This window comes from Asterias amurensis, chromosome 22 (genome assembly GCF_032118995.1).
Source record: "Asterias amurensis chromosome 22, ASM3211899v1".
Classification (NCBI taxonomy): domain Eukaryota; kingdom Metazoa; phylum Echinodermata; class Asteroidea; order Forcipulatida; family Asteriidae; genus Asterias; species Asterias amurensis.
The window spans coordinates 3,537,002-3,564,714 of NC_092669.1; the positions used below are offsets into that span (position 1 = coordinate 3,537,002).

A 27,713-nucleotide genomic window follows, 5' to 3' on the forward strand; every position below is an offset into this window, starting at 1 on the left:
TTCGGCAGTCTGCACGCTGTGCATATACACGAACAATGTACATGTATACAGTACATTGTATGTACAGTGCATTGTACAGTGAGAACAGTATAGCGAAGTCGTGAGTACGGTCGTGTCTTTCTACCAACCTCGCACACGTTGCTCAAACAACAAAAAGTACTCTTGATACCGTACGTGTACCATACAGATGGTACATGTAATGTACATGTAATGTACATACATACATAAGAGATGTGTGTGTACATACGCTGTACACGTATTAATGACTGTGTTATGTATGGGGTGCGCTGGCGGAACAGCGGTGACAGCAGTGCGTGTGGTGTGCGCGGCTGCTCGCCGCTACAAACAGCGCCCTCTTGTGATCAACCTTCGTCATTTTGCCTACGATCAAAGTGATAGCAAATTGTGGGGCGTTTTTCGTGGCTGGGATGCAGAAGAATAACCACGATCTAAGGATTGAGTCAAGTCTACCACTGTTGTAAACTCGGCCCAATGAAATGTATAATAATACTCGTCACCTACAATCTTGTAATGAACAAAAATGGCATGGCGTCTAATTAAACAGACGATACTAATTACAAAAGTGAAAAGTCTCAAGTCTGGTGACAACAATAATTTAACCGGACTGTCGAGTTGTCTTTGTGCCGACTTTCCTGGTTCAAATTGGGTAATGCGTTAGTAATGGAGGAAGAAACACTTTGTTAGACCATCGTGCAGAGTCTGCTTGCTTCTAGTCTTGGTTCCAAGGCGCCGCTAGCGCGCTATGTATTAGCTGTAAAATGAATTTGGAAAACAGAGGGCGCTAGAGTAAGAACACTCTCTACCAAAAGAGCTCCCAATACAAGCTACACAATTATAGTTCAAGCAATAATTATTTTTCCCCAATACTATATTAGAGTCACATACATTTTCAGAGCACTTCTGATTTATTTTAATTTGTTGGCAGGGTCATTATTTTATTTTTTATGTTTGTGCAACAGAAAAAAAACACCCCAAAATGTTTTGGTTTTTTTTCCCCACCGACTTCTTGCCGCCAGTTGGCATGAGGCATTCCTCCGTTCAATAGCATTCGATTTTGCGCGAAATTAATACTAACTTGGTCGGCTTGGATACAAACTTACACGCGTTATTAAGATTTAACCAAAGTAAAAATAAAACATCGAAAGAAAAGTATGAAACCATTCAATGAAACACTCAATAATGCATGAGGGGAATCAATTGTGAATAAAATGTTCAATGTTGACGTATTTATTTTGCTACGAACATGGAAGGGCGCCGCCAACGACGAAAACACACCAGTTTAACAATAAAAAGGGGTTCGTTCTCCCCGGTCAATTTAATGAACAAATTGCAACTCAGAAAATTAAAAAGTAAAACTATTTACTAAACTCATAACAAGCAGATAACTATGGAGACTCAAAAATGAAATGTGTTAAGTGAAAATCGTCTATTCTGATCTTTGAACGTTTACAAATTAATGTGTTTCAAACGAACATAAAATACATAAATAAAACTAGTCATATTTTTCAATTGCTACCATCACTTAATTGGTAATTAATTGGTAATCAATCTATATACGTCTTTGTTAATAATATTGACAAACTTAAGCTCACAAACCAAACAGAATTTACGACTGATCATGATGTAATACTTAATCGGATCGCCCGATTTCTGTCTAGCCAACGAACAATTCTACGAACAATTCAACTTCCTTCCTTCCTTCCTTCCTTCCTGTGAAGTGTAGCCTCGCATAATATGTGAGGATAAATGCACTGCGTGTTTGCGCATGCGTCCAAGATAAATAAGCAGGACATGCTGTCGAGTGCGGAAATTTTTAGTGTAAACGAGTGCAAGTAAAAACTGTTGGATATGGAGAGCTACTTAGATGGATGAGCCTTAAGTGCAAGCTTAAAGGCTTCAAGCGATTTGTACTCCGCTGGATCTACTGCTAGGCTATTTCCAGTACTGCTATTAAAGGCAGTGGACACTATTGGTAATTGTCAAAGGCTAGCCTTCACAGTTAAATTATCTCAACATATGCACAAAAATAGCAAACCTGTGAAACTTTGAGCTCGATCGGTCATCGAACTTGCGAGATAATAATGAAAGAAAAAACACTCTTGTCACACGAAGTTGTGTGCTTTCAGATGCTTGATTTCGAGCCCTCAAATTCTAAACTTGAGGTCTCGAAATCAAATTCGTGGAAATTTAACAAAAACAACTTTAACTTTAACTTTTAATGGCCAGGAACCATGACAAAAAATTAAAACTTTTCTTATAAAACACATAAGAATTGGTCACGATACTGTCGGGATCCCGACAAAAACTAATTTTGAGCACTTTATTTCACTGCTACTAATAATTGGCGGACTTTTTCGCGCAATGGCTCAAATGAAAGCTTGCAACTTTCTCGACCCCCATCAAAATACCTTTTGAATTTTAAATCAAAAATTGTTGGGTCAAATCTGCCAAAAATCTGACATAGCATCTTTAATTATTTGTTTTGAGTAATTACCAAACATGAACATTCCCCTTAACAAGGAACAGGATTAATAGCTTTCCTGATACCTTGTACGTATTCCGTGTACTCGGCCATAACCTGTGTTCGCATTTCGACGAACCCAAAATCCGAAGATGGAAAAAATTCATCAATCGTTAGGTCGTCGCTTATGAAATCAAAATATGGCCAGTAAGTTGTGTCGCTCGCCGCATAACTATAGCACTGAATAGTTGCGCAATAGTCCGTCCCGTTATTCTTCAGCTTATGAGTCTGGTACCAGTTGCGGTCAATCCAGACTACGTCATTTTTAGTGATAGGTAGTGTACTAATGGGTTCGGGGACCTCCCTACACGTCTGCTTGTTATAGATGGAAACATCAATGGAACCATACAGCACTTTGATCACGGCATTTGCGTTACCATGGTTATGAACGGGGCTGAAGTGACCGGCAGGCCAAATCTCCAACACGTACGGGATTCCCGGAGATTTCCCGAGACTACTACCGAGCGTCACGCGCAGATAGGTGCCGTCTTTGTCGTTCGAATGGTTACCTACCTTTTCGGCCAGTTTGTCGCGCAGGATGCCGTTGTAAATACTATAGCGGATTGCGTCTGAGAGTAAGACTTTCTCCCCTTCTACATTCTCGCTATAATCTAGCTCACACCCCTTGATATTTGAGTACAATTCTTTACATGCAGATGGTAGACTCGCTGAGAACACGAACTCCCCCCGTCTAGATCGAATAGAGTGACCTTTGAACTGTCCATTACTTTGGGCGGGATGTTGCAGATGAGAGGTTGTTTGTCAAACTCAACCAGTGGCTCCGTCACCTGAATTCCGCTCTCTGAAATTAAATGAAAACAAGATGAAATGAAAACAATAATTAATCGATTGAAGTTTTGTTCTTGACTGTTTTAATGGTTCTTTTCTTTTGTTAGTCGCTTTGTATTTTGGAGAAGCGCAATATATAAATCCCTGTTGTTATTTATATGTATTTAGTCTGGTTACTTACTGTAAATAGCTATGTTGCTTTTCTCATCGTACTGACGCACAAACCTCTGTCCTTCTGCATTGAAGTACGGGTACATGTCTTTGCGAACCTCTTTCGGATTATCCTGACCTTCTAAGAAGTCGACTACCATCATAGTGGTCTCTTCCATGCGGTAGCCCTTGCCGTACTTGAGGACGAGGTTGTCCCGGTCATAGCTGTACCAGTAGGTCTGCTTTCCATTCTCTACCCCGTACTCCGCTCCCTCGACCCTTTTTAGCTCTGTTGGGGGAAAATCATCTTGTCCCTGCCGAAGGAAGGCAGCGTAGCCGATACCCACGTGGAGTGCCATCCAGTAGACGCCATCTTGACTTTCGATGCTGACGTAGAACGGAAGACCTTTCCTGTCAGTGTTGAAGACCAGAACTCCTTGACCATTAACCGGGAATGGTCTCCCCCAGCAGGCCGGTATTTCACGCTGATCAACGACTGATAAGAAGAAACACAATAATTTTAACACCCGGTTCAGTAGGCGCTCCAGAGTCGCGTCGAACCATATAGATTAGGAGCGACTCTGGGTCGACCCAATTAAATTTTGGTTTCATACTGGCGAACTTCACAATATATTTACATTTTAAGGTTCGGCTCATGACAAGACCGAAGTCTGAAACCATGGCGCTCAGAGAGTCGTTCCGACCGACTGCCACAGTCGATCTTTCGACTTATATGCGTACAGTCGCTCCTAACTGTTTCAGACGTCGAACTTTTCATGTATTTAATTCAGAATTTGGTTCGGCGCAGACTCTGGAGCGCCTGTCTGAAACGGGTGTTAGAAGTAAGACAAGTAAGACTTATTATACTCTTAGGCCGTGTCCGATCTAGCGGCAACAGCTACGGCTTCGGACACTGAAGTATAGGACGTCCTCACAACCTGAAAGGGACAAACTAGTCTTGTTGCAAGACGTCCCTGTTATGTATTTCCACAATTTTCCGCTTATAGAGGGCGCTATCACTCCACCAACCGCTATCACTCACGAACTGATAGCGGTTGGTGGAGTAATAGCGCCCTCTATTATTATGCGGAAATTATTTGTGGAAATACAAAGACGTCTTGCACCAAGACTATAGGGACACGTATTCTGGCTTCGTTGACAATAATTATTGTGTTGGGCAGTAGATACAATTGTTGTCCCATTCACACGAGGTACATTTTTTTTTAATTTAGCAACCATGCTACAGTTTAACAATGGAGCCTTTCTAAATTGCTCCCGCGTGAAAGGGGCTTTTCAATCAAAGTTCTTAGTCTAGACAGTATTATGTACTTCTATATATAACCAAGTGTGCTGGTGGATTCATTGTTTGTAAACTTGTCACTAACAATAATAATATTGGTTCCAGTTTGATGCATTCAATTCGTCAACTTTATTTTGAAAAGGCTGTGCACCCACAGGTGTGACTGTGGCGACAACGTACTTTAATTTATCCTTTTGAACTAAACACAGGAATTATGATCTCCTGTTCGATCCAAGATAAACAAGGTTTTACTCGGAAATTACCCATTTATTTTGAATAGCCTGTGCACAGGAGTGACTGTGGCGACGGCGTATACAGCATACTTTTATCCTTTTAAAACTTAAAACAGGATTTATGATCTCCTGTTCGATCCACGATAAACAAGGTTTTACTCGGAATTACCAATTTATTAGTTTTTTTTTTTTTTTGTTTTTTTTTTTTTTTTGGGGGGGGGGGGGCTAATCATCCTTACTCGCAGATGAGCTGAATTGCGAAAGACGCGGCTACAACGTGTTCGAGAACCTGGCATGCAAGGGCGCCTTTAGCTGCCAGCCACATCAACCCATTATGACCACGGAGCACAGCCAAGATCGAAAGTGTTTGATTTTTCCCGAGGTAGGAAAACCGGATGGTCTGGAAAACCCTCATGGCACAGCAGAGAACCAATGCACAACTCAACTCACATAAAATTATTATGGCCCTGGCCGGGAATCTAACCGGGGTTACCTTGGTGAGAGGCGAGCTTCACAATACATTACATTGTAACGGGTGTTATAAGTTAGAAAAGTAAGACCTATTACACATAGGCCGTGTCCTAAATAGCGGCTACAGCTGCGGCTAGATTTCCGCATCGTCATGCGTTGAAGTATATAGGACGTCCTCAAAACATGAAAAGGACACACTGGCTTCATTGACAACAGTTTGCAAGAGAACTTGGGCAGGAGAAACAATAATAGTTGTCCATTCACATAAGGTACATTTTTTTTTAGCAACCATGCTTCAGTTTAGCAAGGGACAATTGCTCTCGTGTGAAAGGGGCTTTTCAATCAAAGTTAGTCTAGACAGTATTATGTACATAACAATGGTGTGCTCACTGTTTGTATTGTCACTATTAAACAATAATGGTTCCAGTCTGATGCCTTCAATTCGTCAACTTTATTTTGAATAGGTTGTGCACAGGTGTCTGTGTAGACTTGTAGTCTTTGATCGTGGCTTTTAGTCGTCCTGACAGCCGCTACAAACAGCGCCCTTGGCCGTTTTATTTTGCGTGGCTGAAATGCAGAAGAATAAACGCGATCTTAGACTTGAAATCAAGTCTAGTGTCTGTGGCGCCAACGTACTTTTTTATCACTCTGAACTGAAAACAAGATTTATGGTCTCACGTTCGATCCAAGATTAACAAGGTTTACTCTGCGAAATTACCAAGCTATTGGGTTTGAAAAAGGGCCGTAAGCAAGTTTGTTGATAATAGGGAAAGGAAGAAATAATACTCTCGTCCAACTATAACAATTGTATATTTTCTGCAGGTTTGCCCTTCACGGTTTGTGTGGTTATTACGATAGTTCAAATTTTAACTCATTCATGAAGTATTGGGTATACTATTTTGGGGTTAAAATTGGAATTGAGTTTTGGTTTCATACAGGCGAACTTCACAATACATTACATTGGTTCGGCTCATGACAAGATCGATGTCTGAAACCAAGGCGCTCCACAGTAGAGTTCCGACCATCCGACCGACTGAATCTTTCGAATTCTAGCGCGTCCAGTCGCTCCTAACTGTTTAAGACGTCGAACTTTTCATGTATACTTAATTAAGAATTTGGTTTGGCGCGACTTCGGAGCGTCTAGACGCGTCTGTCTGAAACGGGTGTTAAAAGTTAGAAAAGTAAGACCTACTACACGGCTAGATTTCCGCGTCGTCGTGCGTTTAACTTATATAGGACGTCCTCAAAACATGAAAAGGACACACTGGCTTCGTTGACAATAGTTTGCAAGAGAACTTGGGCAGGAGAACAAATAATTGTTGTCCATTCATATGAGGTACATTTTTTTTTTTTTTAGCAACCATTTTTCAGTTTAGCAAATTGCTCTCGTGTGAAAGGGGCTTTTCAATCAAACAGTATTATGTACATAACCATGGTGTGCTCACTGTTTGTATTGTCACTATTAAACAATAATGGTTCCAGTCTGATGCCTTCAATTCGTCAACTTTATTTTGAATAGGTTGTGCACAGGTGTCTGTGTAGACTTGTAGTCTTTGATCGTGGCTTTTAGTCGTCCTGAACGCCGCTACGAACAGCGCCCTCTTAACTTGTAATCAACCTCAACCATTCGAGTTAGGGTGCGTGATAGCTAATAATGTTGGGCGTTTTATTTTGCGTGGCTGAAATGCAGAAGAATAAACGCGATCTTAGACTTGAAATCAAGTCTAGTGTCTGTGGCGACAACGTACTTTTATCCCTTTGAACTGAAAACAAGATTTTAGTCTAGACCAGATTTCCAAAAAGGGCTCTAGTTAAGGAAGTGAGCGGCATTTTTTAGTAAAAGTTGGTAACATACCTGATTTAAAGCCATTGGACCCTTTTGGTAAACAGTGTTGTCCAAGGCCCACACTTTGTGTACCACAACTTCTATATCAAATAACAAACCTGTGAAAATTTAGGCTCAATCGGTCATCGGAGTCGGGAGAAAACAACGGAAAAACCCACCCTTGTTTCCGCGCGTTTCGCCGTGTCATGACATGTGTTTCAAATAAATCCGTAATTCTCGTTAACGAGAATTGATATTGTTTTGCTGTTTTCTCAAAAAGTAAAGCATTTCATGGAATAATATTTCAAGAGAAGTCTTTCACCATTGCCTTCTGTAAACCCTGTAAGTTATTTGTAAATTTGTGAACTTTTTTTTTTTTTCTGAACCGAAAGGGTCCAATGGCTTTAACTAATTTGGGGGTGCTGAATCCGAAAATGGTGGATACCAAGGCTAATTTTTAGTCCTTCACCCTGAAAAATCCAATTTAAAACAATACAGAAAATCTAGCAGACGACGGACTTCTCACGTGAAAAATAGTCAGGTTCTGCTGTGGTTCCATATTGATGTTGTCAAGATACCATACAGGGCAGGTACCCGGGTGCAGGTCAGGTATCCGCAACAAACTTTTGATTGTATTGGATAGATCTACAACCAAATTGCACTTTCAGAGGGACCAACAGGTGCTTTCAATGTCAATTTGAAAGTATTTTAGTTGGTGTTTTTTCTAATAAAGAGTTATTTTCTATTTGAACATAATTTCTCTGTTGTTAAAAGCACAAACCGTTGATTATTTTCTCTTATAATGTAGGCCTACACTACTTAAACAGGTAGGCCTACCAGGTGTGTCTAGACTCAACAATGATACAGAAAATTGTATTGTATCAACTTTTCAGTGCTCCCTGTTTTTGAATATAGGTCAACTTTTAGTGTTCACACTCATGGCTTGAAATTATCTTACACAAGAAGACGATAGCAAGATTCCGAAACAAAGGACAACAAAATATGTACCCCCTCCATTGATAAAAACAATCCACCCCTCTCTTTTCAGCTGGGTGTGAAGGACAAGGAAAAAACAAATATCTCTTTATTCATTATTACCGCTCAATCCACAAGTATAGACTCCTACTTTATTTTTGTTATGTCAGCTAGGACGGTTCCCAGCAATGAATCATTCATGAAAGGTGTGCGTATCTTCGATATTAGCAATCATAGTTTGGAGTACAAACTGTGGCAAATTGTTTTGCTAAACAAAAAAGCTGAAGTCAAAAGACTGTTTTAATTTTAGCTAAGTACCTCAGACTCTTACTTTGCTTTTCCAGCAATATTTTATTTGAAAAGAAAACAGGAGTTTAAACTTTTAAAACCAACGTCACTAAAAAGTCTTAAACCCCCAAAAATGAAAATAGTAAGTTAAAAATGAACCTAATCGTAACAAAAATGTCTAATACCCAGTGGACTTCTTTGCAATGTGATAGTAAATTTATATGATTTTTGATTTCGATGACTCTGTACATGTTATAGTATAGGGTTTAAGTGGATGCTGGAAAGGATGACATACACTGAAAAGAAGATGCCTCCTTGCACCAAGCTGCTGTATGTGTTTCAGTGTTGTTTCAGTACTATACAAGGATACCTTCTCCGGTAAACTTCTATCATAACATAACATAAAATCAGGTTAATTTTATGAAAAACACTATTGGATTTTGGGAAATATCAGCTTGAATGGAATGCTTTGATGCGTCGATTCCATAGAAGCATTTTTGTAATGTCATGTAACTGTATCTCCCCAAAGGAAATGTGCATGTTTACGTTTGCTTATCAGTTTCCTGAATGATAGTCCATCTGCAGGATGATTTGTGTTTTTTCGCAAGTCATTATTCAATCGAATTGCAATGTGTTGTGTACTATTAATTCTGTATTTCCTTTTATAGAAATGTCTCTGTACAGGGATGGGAACCCAAATACTACAAAACATTTGTTTATAATTTATATACATTGGGTTTATTATTGGACATAATATTAAGTGACATCAAACTGAAACACTTCAAATATCGCTTGATTTTCGCACTCTAAGTATCTTGAACTATTCTGAAAAAAAAAAGCTGACATACAAAAATAAAGTAGGAATCTATACTTTGAATAAACGGTTACCACATACCACTGCAAATGGAGACAGCTACCTCCATGTTTTTTGTAACCCAGGGCCTATATATAAACAACACTTATTGACCCAACAAATTTCGTATTATACACTTTATTTACAGAAAATAAATATACAAAAAATAAATTCTCCAGCTATAGTAAAATGGAGGGTAATGGTAAGCTATTCAACACCAGTGTTTATGTTTGGTTCAAAGGGTTGGACTGTCTAAGTTGAGTTGGTGAATCCGGTGTGATTCTCTATGCTTGCGGTGTGTGTCATACTCTTGCGAAGCTTATGTATAATATTGTGTGGTTTAAAATTTATTATTTGTAAATAAAGGTAAAATAATGGATGAATACTGATTTATGTGTTATATAACGAATTATATGTAAATAATTGCGTTTAATAAAATGTTTACATTTGGCGCCCCATAGAGTCGCGACCCCAAAACTATGGTTATGACGTCACTTGGAAAAAACACAACCGTGGTCGACGTGAACGAGGTCCACGTTCACTCAAATCTAAAGGTCCCTACTGTGCATTTTAGAGAACTTGGGCAGTAGATACAATTGTTGTCCCATTCACATGAGGTACATTTTTTTTAATTTAGCAACCATGCTACAGTTTTTTTTTTTTTTTTTTGTTTTTTTTTTGGGGGGGGGGGGGGCTAATCATCCTTACTCGCAGAAGAGCTGAATTGCGAAAGACGCGGCTACAACGTGTTCGAGAACCTGGCATGCAAGGGCGCCTTTAGCTGCCAGCCACATCAACCCATTATGACCACGGAGCACAGCCAAGATCGAAAGTGTTTGATTTTTCCCGAGGTAGGAAAACCGGATGGTTTGGAAAACCCTCATGGCACAGCAGAGAACCAATGCACAACTCAACTCACATAAAATTATTATGGCCCTGGCCGGGAATCGAACCGGGGTTACCTGGTGAGAGGCGAGCGCTTTACGCACAAGCCAACGGCCATGCCACCCAAAGGAAATGGGATACTCTCTTCCAACTATAAAAATTATATATTTTCTGCAGGTATGCCCTATACGGTTACATGTGACGCAAGATTATGATGGTTCCACTTTTAACTCATTCATGAAATATTTGGTATAAACTCGTTTGGGTTAAAATTTGGAAAGGGAAAAGTAATGTATATTTCTTTTGCCATTTTGACAGTGAAACCTCAATCCAATTTGTACTTGTGAGTTTTCATTTTGTACCGAGTTTAAAGGAATATATCAGAATTGGTAAAAAGAAAAATTCTCGCCTAAGATCACAGATTTATATAAAGTTTACACGGTCTAATATTGATGTAGAAAATCCGTTAAGTACTGTCTGAAATGTAATAATTTGATGAGAAAAATAAAAAACGCATTTCCCGTTTGGAGTTTATCGCTCAGTGGGCGTTTTATTCATGTTTTCTTTTGAATCCTTGTCTTGCAAAATGTGTAATCGGTTTTTTCTCATGACCCAGATGGCCGATCGATCTCAAACTTCTCCCATGTTGTCAGTTTATGTACGGTGGATAACATAAAGTGCTTACACTGCCAGCAACTGTTTTGTTAAAGACACTGGACACTATTGGTAATTGTCAAAATCCAGTCTTCTCACTTGGTGTATCTCAACATAATACATAAAATAACAAACATGTGAAAATTTGAGCTCAATTGGTCATCGGAGTTGCGAGATAATAATGAAAGAAGAAAAAAAAAACTTATCGAACGAAGTTGTGTGCTTTAAGATGCTTGATTTCGAGACCTCAAATTCTAAACTTGAGGTCTCGAAATCAAATTCGTGGAACATTACTTCTTGCTCAAAAACGTCACTTCAGAGGGAGCTGTTTCTCACAATAATTTATACTATCAACCTCTCCACATTACTCGTTACCAAGTAAGGTTTTATGATAATCATTATTTTGAGTAATTACCAATAGTGTCCACTGCCTTTAACAAATAAAAACTTGGCCAGAAACTCACCAGTAGTAAAAGCAGCAAGCTCAGGTTTCTTCCCAGTCGACGCTTTCTGACTCATTTTACTCGTTCGCTCGGAAGATTGCATGTTGTAAGAGTCTTAAAAACCGGTAGATGAAATTATCGGCAGCGATGTCTTAAGACTGATGCAGATTTTGAACGCAGCCTTGCCCTGATCGGCACACTGGGTAGGGTGACTGCTTTCCACCTCTTGTTGACGTAAAGTGTTTTGATCCAACTCTGTGTCGGGGTTTAAGTTTAAATACTCCGGTGGGTGGGCGGGGGGGGGGAGTATCCGGGTATTGCATCCTGTTTAAGCAGAAAATGTGGACAGGAAACCAGTCATCACTTATTGTACATGATGTTTAGGCTGGTAACTCTGTTCTGGAAAGCATGATTTTAATGTCCTTCGCTGATTTCTGTGCTTGCTCCATATTGGGCTAATACCAAGCTGCGGTGGGTCAAGGTCCAGACGTTTTCGTGACTTCATGCATTGTTTAACGTCGATTGATTTTTCTGGGGGCGTCCTTTATTAGGTAGGTTAGGTATGTAGAATAGTTTTAATACTTTGTTGGAATAGTTTTACCAAACAATTGACTTTTGATAGAATGAGAAAAGAGCAAGCTGATTGGTCAAAAACTAGAATATACAGACAATCCCATTCACGTCTCAAGGTTCAATCAATCAGTTCAATCAGTTTTATTATCCACAGTCAAAATCACACTCAATATCAAATCAAAGGCAATGTAAATCGAAAATAATTAATAAATAAATAGTTGTTTGATGTTAAGATTAAAGACACTGGACATTATTGGTAATTACTCAAAATACTTATTAGCATAAAACCTTACTTGATTACGAGTATATGGGGAGAGGTAGAAAGTATAAAACATTGTGAGAAGCGGCTCCCTCTGAAGTAAAGTAGTTTTCGAGAAAGAAGTAATTTTCCACGAATTTGATTTCGAGACCTCAAGTTTAGAATTTGAGGTCTTGAAATCAAGCATCTGAAGGCACACAACTTCGTGTGACAAGGGTGTTTTTTTTTCTTTCGTAGTTATCTCGGAACTCCGACGACCAATCGAGCTCAAACTTTCACAGGTTTGTTATTTTAGGCATATGCTGAGATACACCAAGTTGGAAGACTGGTCTTTGACAATTACCAAAAGTGTCCACTGTCTTTAACCTTGTTTTGGGCGAACTTGCATAAAAAAAACTTTTAAAAATACCAAGAAATCGCAACGAGAGTGAGATTGTTTATACAAGTGAACTGCAGACCACAAGTATGGTGGAGCAAACTATCATTGATCAACTGAACAGTAGCATAGCATATATGCAGTTCAACTTCATGTGACGAGAGCAGTCTGTGATGACCCTGATTCTCAAATACCTAACCCTGACACCCCTCATCTGAACAAGAGTACCCCTCATGTGGTCCCTTTCTCAGACAAAACCCAAGTGCAGACTTTGTTCCATGCCTCCAAGGTAAGAGTTACATTTTACCCCTTTAAAAACACTGGACACTATTGGTAATTGCTCAAAATAATTGTTATAAACATAAACACTTTTTTTTTGGTAACGAGCAATGGGGAGCTGTTGTATACAACATTGTGAGAAACGGCTCCCTCTGAAGTAAATTAGAGTTTGAGAAAGAGGTAATTTCTCACTGAATTATTTGAATTGAATATGAGACCTCTTGGATGGAATGCATGCAGCGACTTGACTAAACACTATTATGGTTTGCTAGAATGCTATTGTCATTTGAACAATCAATCAAACATTACATGTTTTTTCAGTCATACATTATACACATTTATTTTCATTATGCGCTAATCCACCAATCAGATATTAGGAGTGCTATATTTTTCCGTATTTCAATCCTGCTTGTGTGATGTGCAGCTGTATATTTGAAACCAGACTGTTATTTTGGTTGTAGATTCTCCATAATGGGATGCAGGATTTTCATCCTCCCACAATTCGATGGCCACCTACAGCCGATGACCTGAACGCACAAGCTGCAAAGACCGCAGTGCCGCATACACTCTTCAACTTTCTTGCTTGGTGTGTAGGTGCCTTTTGCGAGCCGAATGTCTCAACATTTTTTGTTCAGGTCAGTGAAGATGTCAACCGGAAATTGCTGTCTGTTGCACAAGATTTAATGTACATCAATTCAATTGGCCGACAATTGCTGCCAAAGCATGTTTCTTTGGCTATGACGGTTCGCCACATGACAGGGTCCGCCAAGCTTATTGGTATACTTAATGGATATGGCCACTGTGTGTCCCATTCATCAGTTCTGGAGCATGACACAACGTAACAAAAGGTATCGTTTGAAAAGACACCTAAATCCTTTAGGTACATCTTTTATATATCATATGTACAGAAAAGGTATCGTTTGAAAAGACACCTAAATCCTTTAGGTACATCTTTTATATTAGTTGAACAATCAGCTACTGGACTCATTGTTAAACTCTATAGACGTCAATGGTCAAAGTGTGTTGGATCTTCCTGGATCTTTGGGCGGAGTCAGCAAAGCAGAGCTTTTTATTGGCCAGGAGCTTAATGAACGTTGTAGGTACGTTTGGGTCAAATCGGCCAAAAATCTGACATAGCATCTATTTGTTTTGAGAAATTACCAAACATGTACCTTCCCTCTTGTGATCAACCTTCGTCATTTTGCCTACGATCAAAGTGATAGCAAATTGTGGGGCGTTTTTCGTGGCTGGGATGCAGAAGAACAACCACGATCTAAGGCTTGAGTTAAGTCTAAAGTCTAGATAACTGCGTCAGATCCTCGCGCTATATAGCAAACTCACCACTGTTGTAAACTCGGCCCAATGAAATGTATAATAATACTCGTCACCTACAAACTTGTAATGAACAAAAATGGCATGGCGTCTAATTAAACAGACGATACTAATAAAAAAAGTGAAAAGTCTCAAGTCTGGTGACAACAATAATTTAACCGGACTGTCGAGTTGTCTTTGTGCCGACTTTCCTGGTTCAAATTGGGTAATGCGTTAGTAATGGAGGAAGAAACACTTTGTTAGACCATCGTGCAGAGTCTGCTTGCTTCTAGTCTTGGTTCCAAGGCGCCGCTAGCGCGCTATGTATTAGCTGTAAAATGAATTTTGAAAACAGAGGGCGCTAGAGTAAGAACACTCTCTACCAAAAGAGCTCCCAATACAAGCTACACAATTATAGTTCAAGCAATAATTATTATTCCCCAATACTTTATTAAAGTCACATACATTTTCAGAGCACTTCTGATTTATTTTAATTTGTTGGCAGGGTCATTATTTTATTTGTTATGTTTGTGCAACAGAAAAAAAGCACCCCAAAATGTTTTGGGTTTTTTTCCCCACCGACTTCTTGCCGCCAGTTGGCATGAGGCATTCCTCCGTTCAATAGCATTCGATTTTGCGCGAAACTAATACTAACTTGGTCGGCTTGGATACAAATTTACACGCGTTATTAAGATTTAACCAAAGTAAAAATAAAACATCGAAAGAAAAGTATGAAACCATTCAATGAAACACTCAATAATGCATGAGGGGAATCAATTGTGAATAAAATGTTCAATGTTGACGTATTTATTTTGCTACGAACATGGAAGGGCGCCGCCAACGACGAAAACACACCAGTTTAACAATAAAAAGGGGTTCGTTCTCTCCGGTCAATTTAATGAACAAATTGCAACTCAGAAAATTAAAAAGTAAAACTATTTACTAAACTCATAACAAGCAGATAACTATGGAGACTCAAAAATGAAATGTGTTAAGTGAAAATCGTCTATTCTGATCTTTAAACGTTTACAAATTAATGTGTTTCAAACGAACATAAAATACATAAAAAAACTAGTCATATCTTTCAATTGCTACCATCACTTAACTGGTAATTAATTGGTAATCAATCTATATACGTCTTTGTTAATAATATTGACAAACTTAAGCTCACAAACCAAACAGAATTTACGACTGATCATGATGTAATACTTAATCGGATCGCCCGATTTTGTTAATAATATTGACAAACTTAAGCTCACAAACCAAACAGAATTTACGACTGATCATGATGTAATACTTAATCGGATCGCCCGATTTCTGTCTAGGCAACGAACAATTCTACGAACAATTCAACTTACTTCCTTCCTTCCTTCCTGTGAAGTGCAGCCTCGCATATGTGAGGATAAATGCACTGCGTGTTTGCGCATGCGTCCAAGAAAAATAAGCAGGACGTGCTGTCGAGTGCGGAAATTTTTAGTGTAAACGAGTGCAAGTAAAAACTGTTGGATATGGAGAGCTACTTAGATGGATGACACTATTGGACACTATTGGTAATTGTCAAAGGCTAGCCTTCACAGTTAAATTATCTCAAAATATGCAAAAAATAGCAAACCTGTGAAACTTTGAGCTCGATCGGTCATCGAACTTGCGAGATAATAATGAAAGAAAAAACACTCTTGTCACACGAAGTTGTGTGCTTTCAGATGCTTGATTTCGAGCCCTCAAATTCTAAACTTGAGGTCTCGAAATCAAATTCGTGGAAAATTAACGAAAACAACTTTAACTTTAACTTTTAATGGCCAGGAACCATGACAAAAAATTAAAACTTTTCTTATAAAACACATAAGAATTGGTCACGATACTGTCGGGATCCCGACAAAAACTAATTTTGAGCACTTTATTTCACTGCTACTAATAATTGGCGGACTTTTTCGCGCAATGGCTCAAATGAAAGCTTGCAACTTTCTCGACCCCCATCAATTGAAAATACCTTTTGAATTTTAAATCAAAAATTGTTGGGTCAAATCGGCCAAAAATCTGACATAGCATCTTTAATTATTTGTTTTGAGTAATTACCAAACATGAACATTCCCCTTAACAAGGAACAGGATTAATAGCTTTCCTGATACCTTGTACGTATTCCGTGTACTCGGCCATAACCTGTGTTCGCATTTCGACGAACCCAAAATCCGAAGATGGAAAAAATTCATCAATCGTTTGGTCATCGCTTATGAAATCAAAATATGGCCAGTAAGTAGTGTCGCTCGCCGCATAAGTATAGCACTGAATAGTTGCGCAATATTCCGTCCCGTTATTCTTCAGCTTATGAGTCTGGTACCAGTTGCGGTCAATCCAGACTACGTCATTTTTAGTGATAGGTAGTGTACTAATGGGTTCGGGGACCTCCCTACCCGTCTGCTTGTTATAGATGGAAACATCCAGGGAACCATACAGCACTTTGATCACGGCATTTGCGTTACCATGGTTATGAACGGGGCTGAAGTGACCGGCAGGCCAAATCTCCAAAACGTACGGGATTCCCGGAGATTTCCCGAGACTACTACCGAGCGTCACGCGCAGATAGGTGCCGTCTTTGTCGTTCGAAAGCTCGCCTACCTTTTCGGCCAGTTTGTCGCGCAGGATGCCGTTGTAAATACTATAGCGGATTGCGTCTGAGAGTAAGACTTTCTCCCCTTCTACATTCTCGCTATAATCTAGCTCACACCCCTTGATATTTGAGTACAATTCTTTACATGCAGATGGTAGACTCGCTGAGAACACGAACTCCCCCCTGTCTAGATCGAATAGAGTGACCTTTGAACTGTCCATTACTTTGGGCGGGATGTTGCAGATGAGAGGGTTTTTGTCAAACTCAACTAGTGGCTCCGTCACCTGAATTCCGCTACCTGAAATTAAATGAAAACAAGATGAAATGGAAACAATAATTAATCGATTGAAGTTTTGTTCTTGATTGTTTTAATTGTTAATTTCTTTTGTTAGTCGCTTTGTATTTCGGAGAAGCGCAATAATATAAATCCCTGTTGTTATTTATATGTATTTAGTCTGGTTACTTACTGTAAATAGCTATGTTGCTTTTCTCATCGTACTGACGCACAAACCTCTGTCCTTCTGCATTGAAGTACGGGTACATGTCTTTGCGAACCTCTTCCGGATTATCCTGACCTTCTAAGAAGTCGACTACCATCATAGTGGTCTCTTCCATGCGGTAGCCCTTGCCGTACTTGAGGACGAGGTTGTCCCGGTCATAGCTGTACCAGTAGGTCTGCTTTCCATTCTCTACCCCGTACTCCGCTCCCTCGACCCTTTTTAGCTCTGTTGGGGCAACACCATTTTGTCCCTGCCGAAGGAAGGCAGCGTAGCCGATACCCACGTGGAGTGCCATCCAGTAGACGCCATCTTGACTTTCGATGCTGACGTAGAACGGAAGACCTTTCCTGTCAGTGTTGAAGACCAGAACTCCTTGACCATTAACCGGGAATGGTCTCTCCCAGCAGGCCGGTATTTCACGCTGATCAACGACTGATAAGAAGAAACACAATAATTTTAACACCCGGTTCAGTAGGCGCTCCAGAGTCGCGCCGAACCATATAGATTAGGAGCGACTCTGGGTCGACCCAATTAAATTTTGGTTTCATACTGGCGAACTTCACAATACATTTACATTTTAAAGGAAACGTTGCCTTGGATCGGACGAGTTGGTCTATAAAAAAGCGTTTGAAACCGTTTGTTATGAAATGTCTATGGTTGGAAAGATGTTTTCAAAGTAGAATATAATGATCCACACAAGTATCACTCAAAATTGCACGATTTTCATTTTACGTCGCAAATCAACACGGTCGGCCATTTATGGGAGTCAACTTTTTGACTCCCATAAATGGCCGACCGTGTTAGTCGACGAGGTTAAACGTAAACCATGCAATTTTGAGGCATATTTGTGTAGATCATTGTATTCTACTTTTACAACAGTTTTCTAACCATATCAGTTTTATAACAAACGGTTACAAACGCTTTTCAAAGACCAACTCGACCGATCCAAGGCAACGTGTTCCTTTAAGGTTCGGCTCATGACAAGACCGAAGTCTGAAACCATGGTTCTCAGAGAGTCGTTCCGACCGACTGCAACAGTCAAACTTTCGATATGCGTACAGTCGCTCCTAACTGTTTCAGACGTCGAACTTTTCATGTATTTAATTCAGAATTTGGTTCGGCGCAGACTCTGGAGCGCCTGTCTGAAACGGGTGTTAGAAGTAAGACAAGTAAGACTTATTATACTCTTAGGCCGTGTCCGATCTAGCGGCAACAGCTACGGCTTCGGACACTGAAGTACAGGACGTCCTCACAACCTGAAAGGGACAAACTAGTCTTGTTGCAAGACGTCCCTGTTTTGTATTTCCACAATTTTCCGCTTATGGAGGGCGCTATCACTCCACCAACCGCTATCACTCACGAACTGATAGCGGTTGGTGGAGTAATAGCGCCCTCTATTATTATGCGGAAATTATTTGTGGAAATACAAAGACGTCTTGCACCAAGACTATAGGGACACGTAGTCTGGCTTCGTTGACAATAATTATTGTGTTGGGCAGTAGATACAATTGTTGTCCCATTCACATGAGGTACATTTTTTTTAATTTAGCAACCATGCTACAGTTTAACAATGGAGCCTTTCTAAATTGCTCCCGCGTGAAAGGGGTTTTTCAATCAAAGATCTTAGTCTAGACAGTATTATGTACTTCTATATATAACCAAGTGTGCTGGTGGATTCATTGTTTGTAAACTTGTCACTAACAATAATAATATTGGTTCCAGTTTGATGCATTCAATTCGTCAACTTTATTTTGAAAAGGCTGTGCACCCACAGGTGTGACTGTGGCGACAACGTACTTTAATTTATCCTTTTGAACTAAACACAGGAATTATGATCTCCTGTTCGATCCAAGATAAACAAGGTTTTACTCGGAAATTACCCATTTATTTTGAATAGCCTGTGCACAGGAGTGACTGTGGCGACGGCGTATACAGCATACTTTTATCCTTTTAAAACTTAAAACAGGATTTATGATCTCCTGTTCGATCCACGATAAACAAGGTTTTACTCGGAATTACCAATTTATTAGTTTTTTTTTTTTTTTGTTTTTTTTTGGGGGGGGGGGGCTAATCATCCTTACTCGCAGATGAGCTGAATTGCGAAAGACGCGGCTAGAACGTGTTCGAGAACCTGGCATGCAAGGGCGCCTTTAGCTGCCAGCCACATCAACCCATTATGACCACGGAGCACAGCCAAGATCGAAAGTGTTTGATTTTTCCCGAGGTAGGAAAACCGGATGGTCTGGAAAACCCTCATGGCACAGCAGAGAACCAATGCACAACTCAACTCACATAAAAGTATTATGGCCCTGGCCGGGAATCTCACCGGGGTTACCTTGGTGAGAGGCGAGCTTCACATATAATTACATTGTAACGGGTGTTATAAGTTAGAAAAGTAAGACCTATTACACATAGGCCGTGTCCTAAATAGCGGCTACAGCTGCGGCTAGATTTCCGCATCGTCGTGCGTTGAAGTATATAGGACGTCCTCAAAATATGAAAAGGACACACTGGCTTCATTGACAACAGTTTGCAAGAGAACTTGGGCAGGAGAAACAATAATAGTTGTCCATTCACATAAGGTACATTTTTTTTTAGCAACCATGCTACAGTTTAGCAAGGGACAATTGCTCTCGTGTGACAGGGGCTTTTCAATCAATAGTCTAGACAGTATTATGTACATAACCATGGTGTGCTCACTGTTTGTATTGTCACTATTAAACAATAATGGTTCCAGTCTGATGCCTTCAATTCGTCAACTTTATTTTGAATAGGTTGTGCACAGGTGTCTGTGTAGACTTGTAGTCTTTGATCGTGGCTCTTAGTCGTCCTGACAGCCGCTACAAACAGCGCCCTCTTTTAATCAACCTCCAACATTCGAGTTAGGGTGCGTGATAGCAATTAATAATGTGGGGCGTTTTATTTTGCGTGGCTGAAATGCATAAGAATAAACGCGATCTTAGACTTGAAATAAAGTCTAGTGTCTGTGACGACAACGTACTTTTATCCCTTTGAACTGAAAACAAGATTTATGGTCTCATGTTCTATCCAAGATTAACAAGGTTTACTCTGCGAAATTACCAAGCTATTGGGTTTGAAAAAAGGGCCGTAAGCAAGTTTGTTGATAATAGGGAAAGGAAGAAGTATGGATACTCTCGTCCAACTATAAAAATTGTATATTTTCTGCAGGTTTGCCTTTCACGGTTTGTGTGGTTATTACGATGGTTCCAATTTAAAGGAATACTGTGTGCCTTGGATCGGTCGAGTTGGTCTTTGAAAAGAGTTTGTAACCGTTTTTAGTAAAATGCATATGGGTAGAAAGATGTTGTAAAAGTAGAATACAATGATACACACAAACACGCCTCGAAATTGCACGGTTTTCCTTTTACCTCGTCGACTCAAATTTTGGACTCCCATAAATTAATGGCCGACCGTGTTAGTTCGCTAAGTAAAAGGAAAACCACGCAATTTCGAGGCCAATTTGTGTGGATCATTGTATTCTACTTTTAAAACATCTTTCCAACCATATGCATTTTATAAAAAACGGTTACAAACGCTTTTTATAATGTACCAACTCGTCCGATCCAAGGCAACGTGTTCCTTTAAACTCATTCATGAAATATTGGGGATACTCTTTTTGGGTTAAAATCCTTTAAGGACTGAAATGTATTGATGAGAAATAAATAAAACCCATTTCCCGTTTGGAGTTTATCACTCAGTGGGCGCGCGTTTTATTCATGTTTTCTTTTGAATCCGTCATGCAAAATGTGTAATCGGTTTTAACTATTATTTTTCTCGTGACCCAGATGGCCGATCGATCTCAAACTTCTCTAATAATGTGTGTCAGTTTATGTATATGGTGGATTACATAGAGTGCTTACACTGCCAGTAAAAAGTGTTTTGTTAACAAAATAAAAACTAGGCAAGAAACTCACCAGCAGTAGAAGCGACAAGCCTCGGCTTTTTCCCTGGAGACGCTCTCTGACTCATGTTATTCGTTCGCTTTGAAGATTGCATGTTGTATAAGAAGAGTCTTGCCCGGTGGATGAAATTATCGGCAGCGATGGCTTAAAAGACTGATGCAGATTTATAGCCTTCGCCTGGGTTATGGTGACTGCTTGCGGCCCCTTGTTGACGTCAAGTGTTTTCATCCAGCTCTGTGTCGTGGTTTAAATACTCGGGGGGGGGGGGGGGGGGTCATAGGGGTGAGGGGTTTCAATAACCGGGTATTGTATAGTTTAAGCAGAGAATGGGGACAGGATACCAGTTACTTATTGTACATGGTGTTTTTAGACTGGTAACTCTGTTCTGGAAAGTGTAGTATTGTTGTGCTTAAGGACTCCAGACTGGGCCAATGCCAAGCTGTGCAGGGGGTAAAAGTCCAGACGTGTTCGTGACTTCATACATTATTTAACGCCGACTGAATTTTCTGTAGGTATGTAGACAATCTTAGTCGATAGTGTAACTCCTAATCCACACATTGTAATAATGAAGGTATTGGGTTTGAAATAGGACATAATCTGGAGTAGGGTTACCCCATTCACAGTCATTGGGCCTATACTCTCTAAACGTTAACTATTGAAAAATCACTCAAAAAAATGCAAACTTCAATCAAAGGAAGTCACTCGAAAAAAGAGTTGTCCTTCATATTATGGCCCTTCAAAGAATGCCTTTTCACTCCTTTACATTAAAGGCAGTGGACACTATTGGTAATTACTCAAAATAATTATCGTCATAAAACCTTACTTAGTGACGAGTAATGGGGGAGAGGTTCATGTTAAATAACATTGTGAGAAACGGCTCCCTCTGAAGTGCCATAGTTTTCGAGAAAGAAGTAATTTTCCACGAATTTGATTTCGAGACCTCAGGTTTAGAACTTGAGATCTCGAAGTCAACCATCTAAATGCACACAACTTCGTGTGAAAAGGGTGTTTTTTCTTTCATTATTATCTCGCAAGTTCGATGACCGATTGAGCTCAATATTTCACAGGTTTGTTATTTTATGCATATAGTTGAGATGCACCAACTGTGAAGGCTAGTCTTTGAAAAACTATAATTCTTTTTCAAATGGACATTACCTCAGAGGGAGCCGTTTCTCAACAGAGTGTTTCATCAACAGATCCCCATTACTCGGTACCAAGTTAGTTTTTATGCTAACACTTATTTTGGCAAATTACCAATAGTGTTCACTGCCTTTAATTATTTTCCCTTAATACTGTAAACAGCTGTGAAACTTCGTAAACTGTTCGTATAGTTTGAAATGTTTCACTGTTCGCTTTGGGATTTTATTTACAGGGGTGCACTCCTGAAGGGCATCCGTACAATGGACTAACGTTATGAGAGGACATTCACCCCTACAACCAAGGCCAAACATCATAGAGCTGCTTAAACACAACAACAAAAATAGCTAAGCACAACACAAGTTATGTTTACTAGAATAAGGTTGTATATTTGGTTTGCGGTAACACCATGTGTGTATCTACTTGCCAGGTAGAGTTTGTTCTTATAGAGAACTGTCTTGCTTTATTCAACTGCCGCGGAGTAGATAATCGGAGGTTCGGGAGACTTCTTAGTTCTGAAAAGAACTGTCCTGCTTTTTACCAGGGCGGATGGTATATAGAAAATAGACTGGACTACTACTTTAGCTTATAGGATCGTAATTAACTGTACTGCCGCGGAGACACTTCTGAATTTGTCTCAACGTCATCGTCAGGATGTGTCTCCTGACGATGACTAGAGCAAGCTACTGGAAACGTAGAATGAAGCAAGACAGTTCTCTGAGAACAAACTCTACCTGGCAAGTACACACATGGTGTTACCGCAAACCAAATATACATTGATACCTCACCATGCGATGCCTCAAATAGAATAAGCTGAGCAGCTTATATTATAGCATGTTGTACACTCTAAATTACAAGGATTTAAATTTAAATCCACAGGATTAAATTTTAAATCTTTCAAGGATTGTCGTTAGGGACCAATCACCGTGGATTTAAAATTAATCTTTCAAAAGATTAAAACAATTAGTCTTTGGAGGATTAATTTAATCAATCCCAGTGGATTTATTTTTTCAAATCTTTACAGATTTAACCTTCACCCGTTGAATGATTTAAACCTAGATGCTAGCAATCTTTTCGGATTCATTTCTAATTTACCTTGGGATTAAAACATTAAACACGATTTCTGAACCAGCAGGAAAAACAAAACAAAGTAAAAACAACAGTTTTAAAATATTTGCCTTCAAATTTTTATTTTCAAATATACAAGTTAAATAATACACATAGTTTCGACAATAAACCTCGACATACATTTGACCTATGTTGTCCATAAACATGAAAAGTTCTATTTTGTAGCTACATGTTTATCACTCAAGGGTTAAATCTGCAGTTTCATTCAAATATTCTAAGAAGATTCGAGTGGTTGTTAACCAGTTGTTTACAGCCTCTAGGCACATTTGAGAGATTTAATTTTAAAACAAAACAATTTTTTTGTTTCCTAGATGGACAGTCTAGTTACGACACTAGCTTTATTTCAAATAACTTGTTTTAAAAATAAGATATTGCCACAAACAATTTGTTAAATGTTTTTGAATTAACTGATGCACTACCTTTCTCCTACAAATTGTTTAGTTTAAGCAAAACTGTGTGCTGTATCCAAGGGAATGCCACTTCAAATTAGATTTGTGAATTATGTTTGATATCAGTTGGATAACCGGATTTCATTGCAGCAAGGATCTCCAAAGTTGTTGGTTTTTCAGACTGACCCACACTCAAAAACGGATTTTAAGAACTTATCAAAAGTTTCAACTACTGACGACCCCCCCCCCCCCCCCCCCCCACACACTAACTGGAATGCAATCCAGACAAAAGACAAACTGCTTCAGCTTTCTCTCAGGGAAGTTGTTCAGGTTGCTGTATCTCTTTAGATGTCAAGTTTGTAATTGCTTCATCGATGTGTGTGCTACTCCCCTCCTGTATTTGAAAAAAAACATGCTCGTGATAATGAAATGTTCTCATTTGAAATGCAGAGTTTTTTCTTGACCGGTTTGGAAAAAGGGGTGGGCTGTTTAAGTCCAAAGAAACGTCTTTGAAGAATTCTGTCCCTGGTCGACATAACCATGATCCAAAAACATGTATGTATAATACAACAAACACAAAAGTGACCCTTGGCCTGTATGTGAATGTGACCTTGATATAGGTAAATCTGCATGTTTATGTGACAAGATTCAATACTTTCAAATTACTCAGCTAATATAGGGGCCCCTCAAACGTGGATATGTGATTGTTTTTTCAAATAATATTGTTATAAACTCACTCCTTGTTTATAGCAAAAGCAATTGTGTCAAAGAAATCAAGTTCTAAATAAATGTGAGTTCTTTCTGATAGAGCTGATTTAAATAACATTGTGGCTTAAAGTGGAATTAGTAGGCCCAGGTTTCACAAAGAGCCAAGTTTGATTTTAGCTGCAAATCAATCGCAGTTGCTAAGTAAAGTGTTATGTCACAATACAAATTAGCATGGTAATAATGACAATTTGTCTTGCAATGAATGTTATTGCTTAGTGAAAAGGACCACTGTTACATTTTAGTAACATAATTTTAAACAACCTCCATCTATAGGGGAAATAGTACTTACCAGCTTGTTCTGAATAATGTTCTGAACCTCAACAGCTACAATTGAAACCTCTTGACTTCTACACTGGATGAAGGAAACTGTAAACAGCAAACACTAAGGAACAAAGGTCACCTGAAACATGAAAACATCCAGACGACTGTTAGTGTTAACAAACCCTCCACATCATTACCATGGAAAATGGTAGCATTAACTAAATGTAAAGTATATGTCACTGTAATGTTTCAGGTGACCTTTGTTCCTTAGTGTTTGCTGTTTACAGTTTCCTTCATCCAGTGTATAAGTCAAGAGGTTTCAATTGTAGCTGTTGAGGTTCAGAACATTATTCAGAACAAGCTGGTAAGTACTATTTCCCCTAGATGGAGGTTGTTTAAAATTATGTTTCCTTTACTGAAATGTAACAGTGGTCCATTTCACTAAGCAATAACATTCATTGCAAGACAAATTGTCATTATTACCATGCTAATTTGTATTGTGACATCACACTTTACTTAGCAACTGCGATTGATTTGCAGCTAAAATCAAACTTAGCTCTTTGTGAAACCTGGGCCTACTAATTCCACTTTAAGCCACAATGCTATTTAAATCAACTCTATCAGAAAGAACTCACATTTATTTAGAACTTGATTTATTTGATGCAATTGCTTTTGCTATAAACAAGGAGTGAGTTTATAACAATATCATTTGAAAAACAATCACATATCCACGTTCGAGGGGCCCCTATAATAGCTGAGTAATTTGAAAGTATTTAATCTTGTCACATAAACATGCGGATTCACCTATATCAAGGTCACATTCACATACAGGTCAAGGGTCACTTTTGTGTTTGTTGTATTATACATACATGTTTTTGATCATGGTTATGTCGACCAGGGACAGAATTCTTCAAAGACGTTTCTTTGGGACTTAAACAGCCCCCCCCCCCCCTTTTTCCAAACCGGTCAAGAAAAAACTCTGCATTTCAAATGAGAACATTTCATTATCACGAGCATGTTTTTTTTTCAAATACAGAATGGGAGTAGCACACACATCGATGAAGCAATTACAAACTTGACATCTATAGAGATACAGCAACCTGAACAACTTCCCTGAGAGAAAGCTGAAGCAGTTTGTCTTTTGTATGGATTGCATTCCCGTTAGTGTGGGGGGGGGGGGGTCGTCAGTAGTTGAAACTTTTGATAAGTTCTTAAAATCCGTTATTTTGAGTGTGGGTCAGACTATTCTGAAAAACCAACAACTTTGGAGATCCTTGCTGCAATGAAATCCGGTTGGCCAACTGATATCAAACATAATTCACAAACCTAATTTGAAGTGGCATTCCCTTAGATACAGCATACAGTTTTGCTTAAAATAAATAATTTGTAGGAGAAAGGTAGTGCATCAGTTAATTCAAAAGCATTTAACAAATTGTTTGTGGCAATATCTTTTTTTTAAACAAGTTATTTGAAATAAAGCTAGTGTCGTAACTAGACTGTCCATGTTCACCCTATCTAGGAAACAAACAAATTGTTTTGTTTTAAAATAAATCTCTCAAATGTGCCAAGAGGCTGTAAACAACTGGTTAACAACCACTCGAATCTTCTTAGAATATTTGAATGAAATTGCAGATTTAAACCTTGAGTGATAAACATGTAGCTACAAAATAGAACTTTTCATGTTTATGGACAACATAGGTCAAATGTATGTCGAGGTTTATTGTCGAAACTATGTGTATTATTTAACTTGTATATTTGAAAATAAAAATTTGAAGGCAAATATTTTAAAACTGTTGTTTTTACTTTGTTTTGTTTTTCCTGCTGGTTCAGAAATCGTTTTTAATGTTTTAATCCCAAGGCAGATTAGAAATGAATCCGAAAAGATTGCTAGCATCTAGGTTTAAATCATTCAACGGGTGAAGGTTAAATCTGTAAAGATTTGAAAAAATAAATCCACTGGGATTGATTTAATTAATCCTCCAAAGACTTAATTGTTTTAATCTTTTGAAAGATTAATTTTAAATCCACGGTGATTGGTCCCTAACGACAATCCTTGAAAGATTTAAAATTTAATCCTGTGGATTTAAATTTAAATCCTTGTAATTTAGAGTATACACGCGGATTATCATGCATTGTGTTGGAATTATAAAGTTATATAAGACGACTCTACTAAATAATGACATTCTAAATTTAAACTCACAGACATGTTTAAAACGTTAGGGGGCATTAAAGGGAATGTACACGTTTGGTAATTACTCAAAACAACTAATATTGACTTGAAAACTGACTTGGTAACCTTGGTAACAAGCATTTGAGAGCTGTTGGATAGTATAAAAAATTGTGGGAAACGTCTCCCTCTGAAGGAATGTAGTTTTTGAGAAAGAGGTAGTCATAAAATAATAAAAGACTTCTAGCTAGAAGGTTTTTTTTTGTTCTTACCTGGAAGCACACAAGTTCGTCCAACAAGTATGTTTGTTTCTTTCATCATTTTCCCGCAACTTCGATGACCAATTGAGCCCAAATGTTCACGGGCTTGTTATTTCATGGTTGTGTTGGAATACACCAAGTGAGAAGACTTGTCTTTGACATTATTACCAAACGTGTGTTAAAGGATTTGGGTACTTCATGTAACACAAAACACAATGTCCACAGATTTACATTAAACCTACACTGTTTGAAGATAACACTGTTTGCTAGAAAGCTTAGCTTAAAATATTACATACTGAGATGCTGTACTTTTTGAGAAATGAGTAAAACAATGTAATGAAAATACATTTTTACATGCTAAAATAA

The 27,713-nt window shown here is 38.8% G+C and overlaps 1 protein-coding gene, 1 long non-coding RNA gene and 1 pseudogene across 2 annotated transcripts; 1 reads left to right on the forward strand and 2 right to left on the reverse strand.

Annotated features, from left to right (window-relative positions):
- Positions 1-1,214: 1,214 nt before the first annotated feature.
- LOC139954005 (uncharacterized) lies at positions 1,215-11,633 on the reverse strand (annotated as a pseudogene).
- A 3,346-nt stretch (positions 11,634-14,979) lies between these two features.
- On the reverse strand, positions 14,980-21,464 carry LOC139953910 (uncharacterized). The gene is made up of 3 exons (XM_071953514.1): positions 21,250-21,464; positions 17,282-17,746; positions 14,980-17,112 (listed from the first exon to the last, which is right to left on the reverse strand). The coding sequence occupies exons 1-3, from the start codon at positions 21,329-21,331 to the stop codon at positions 16,301-16,303; spliced, it is 1,359 nt and encodes a 452-aa protein (XP_071809615.1). The 5' UTR covers positions 21,332-21,464; the 3' UTR covers positions 14,980-16,300.
- A 3,693-nt stretch (positions 21,465-25,157) lies between these two features.
- On the forward strand, positions 25,158-26,710 carry LOC139954011 (uncharacterized). The gene is made up of 2 exons (XR_011788041.1): positions 25,158-25,284; positions 25,957-26,710. It is a non-coding gene; the product is annotated as an uncharacterized lncRNA (long non-coding RNA).
- Positions 26,711-27,713: the final 1,003 nt, after the last annotated feature.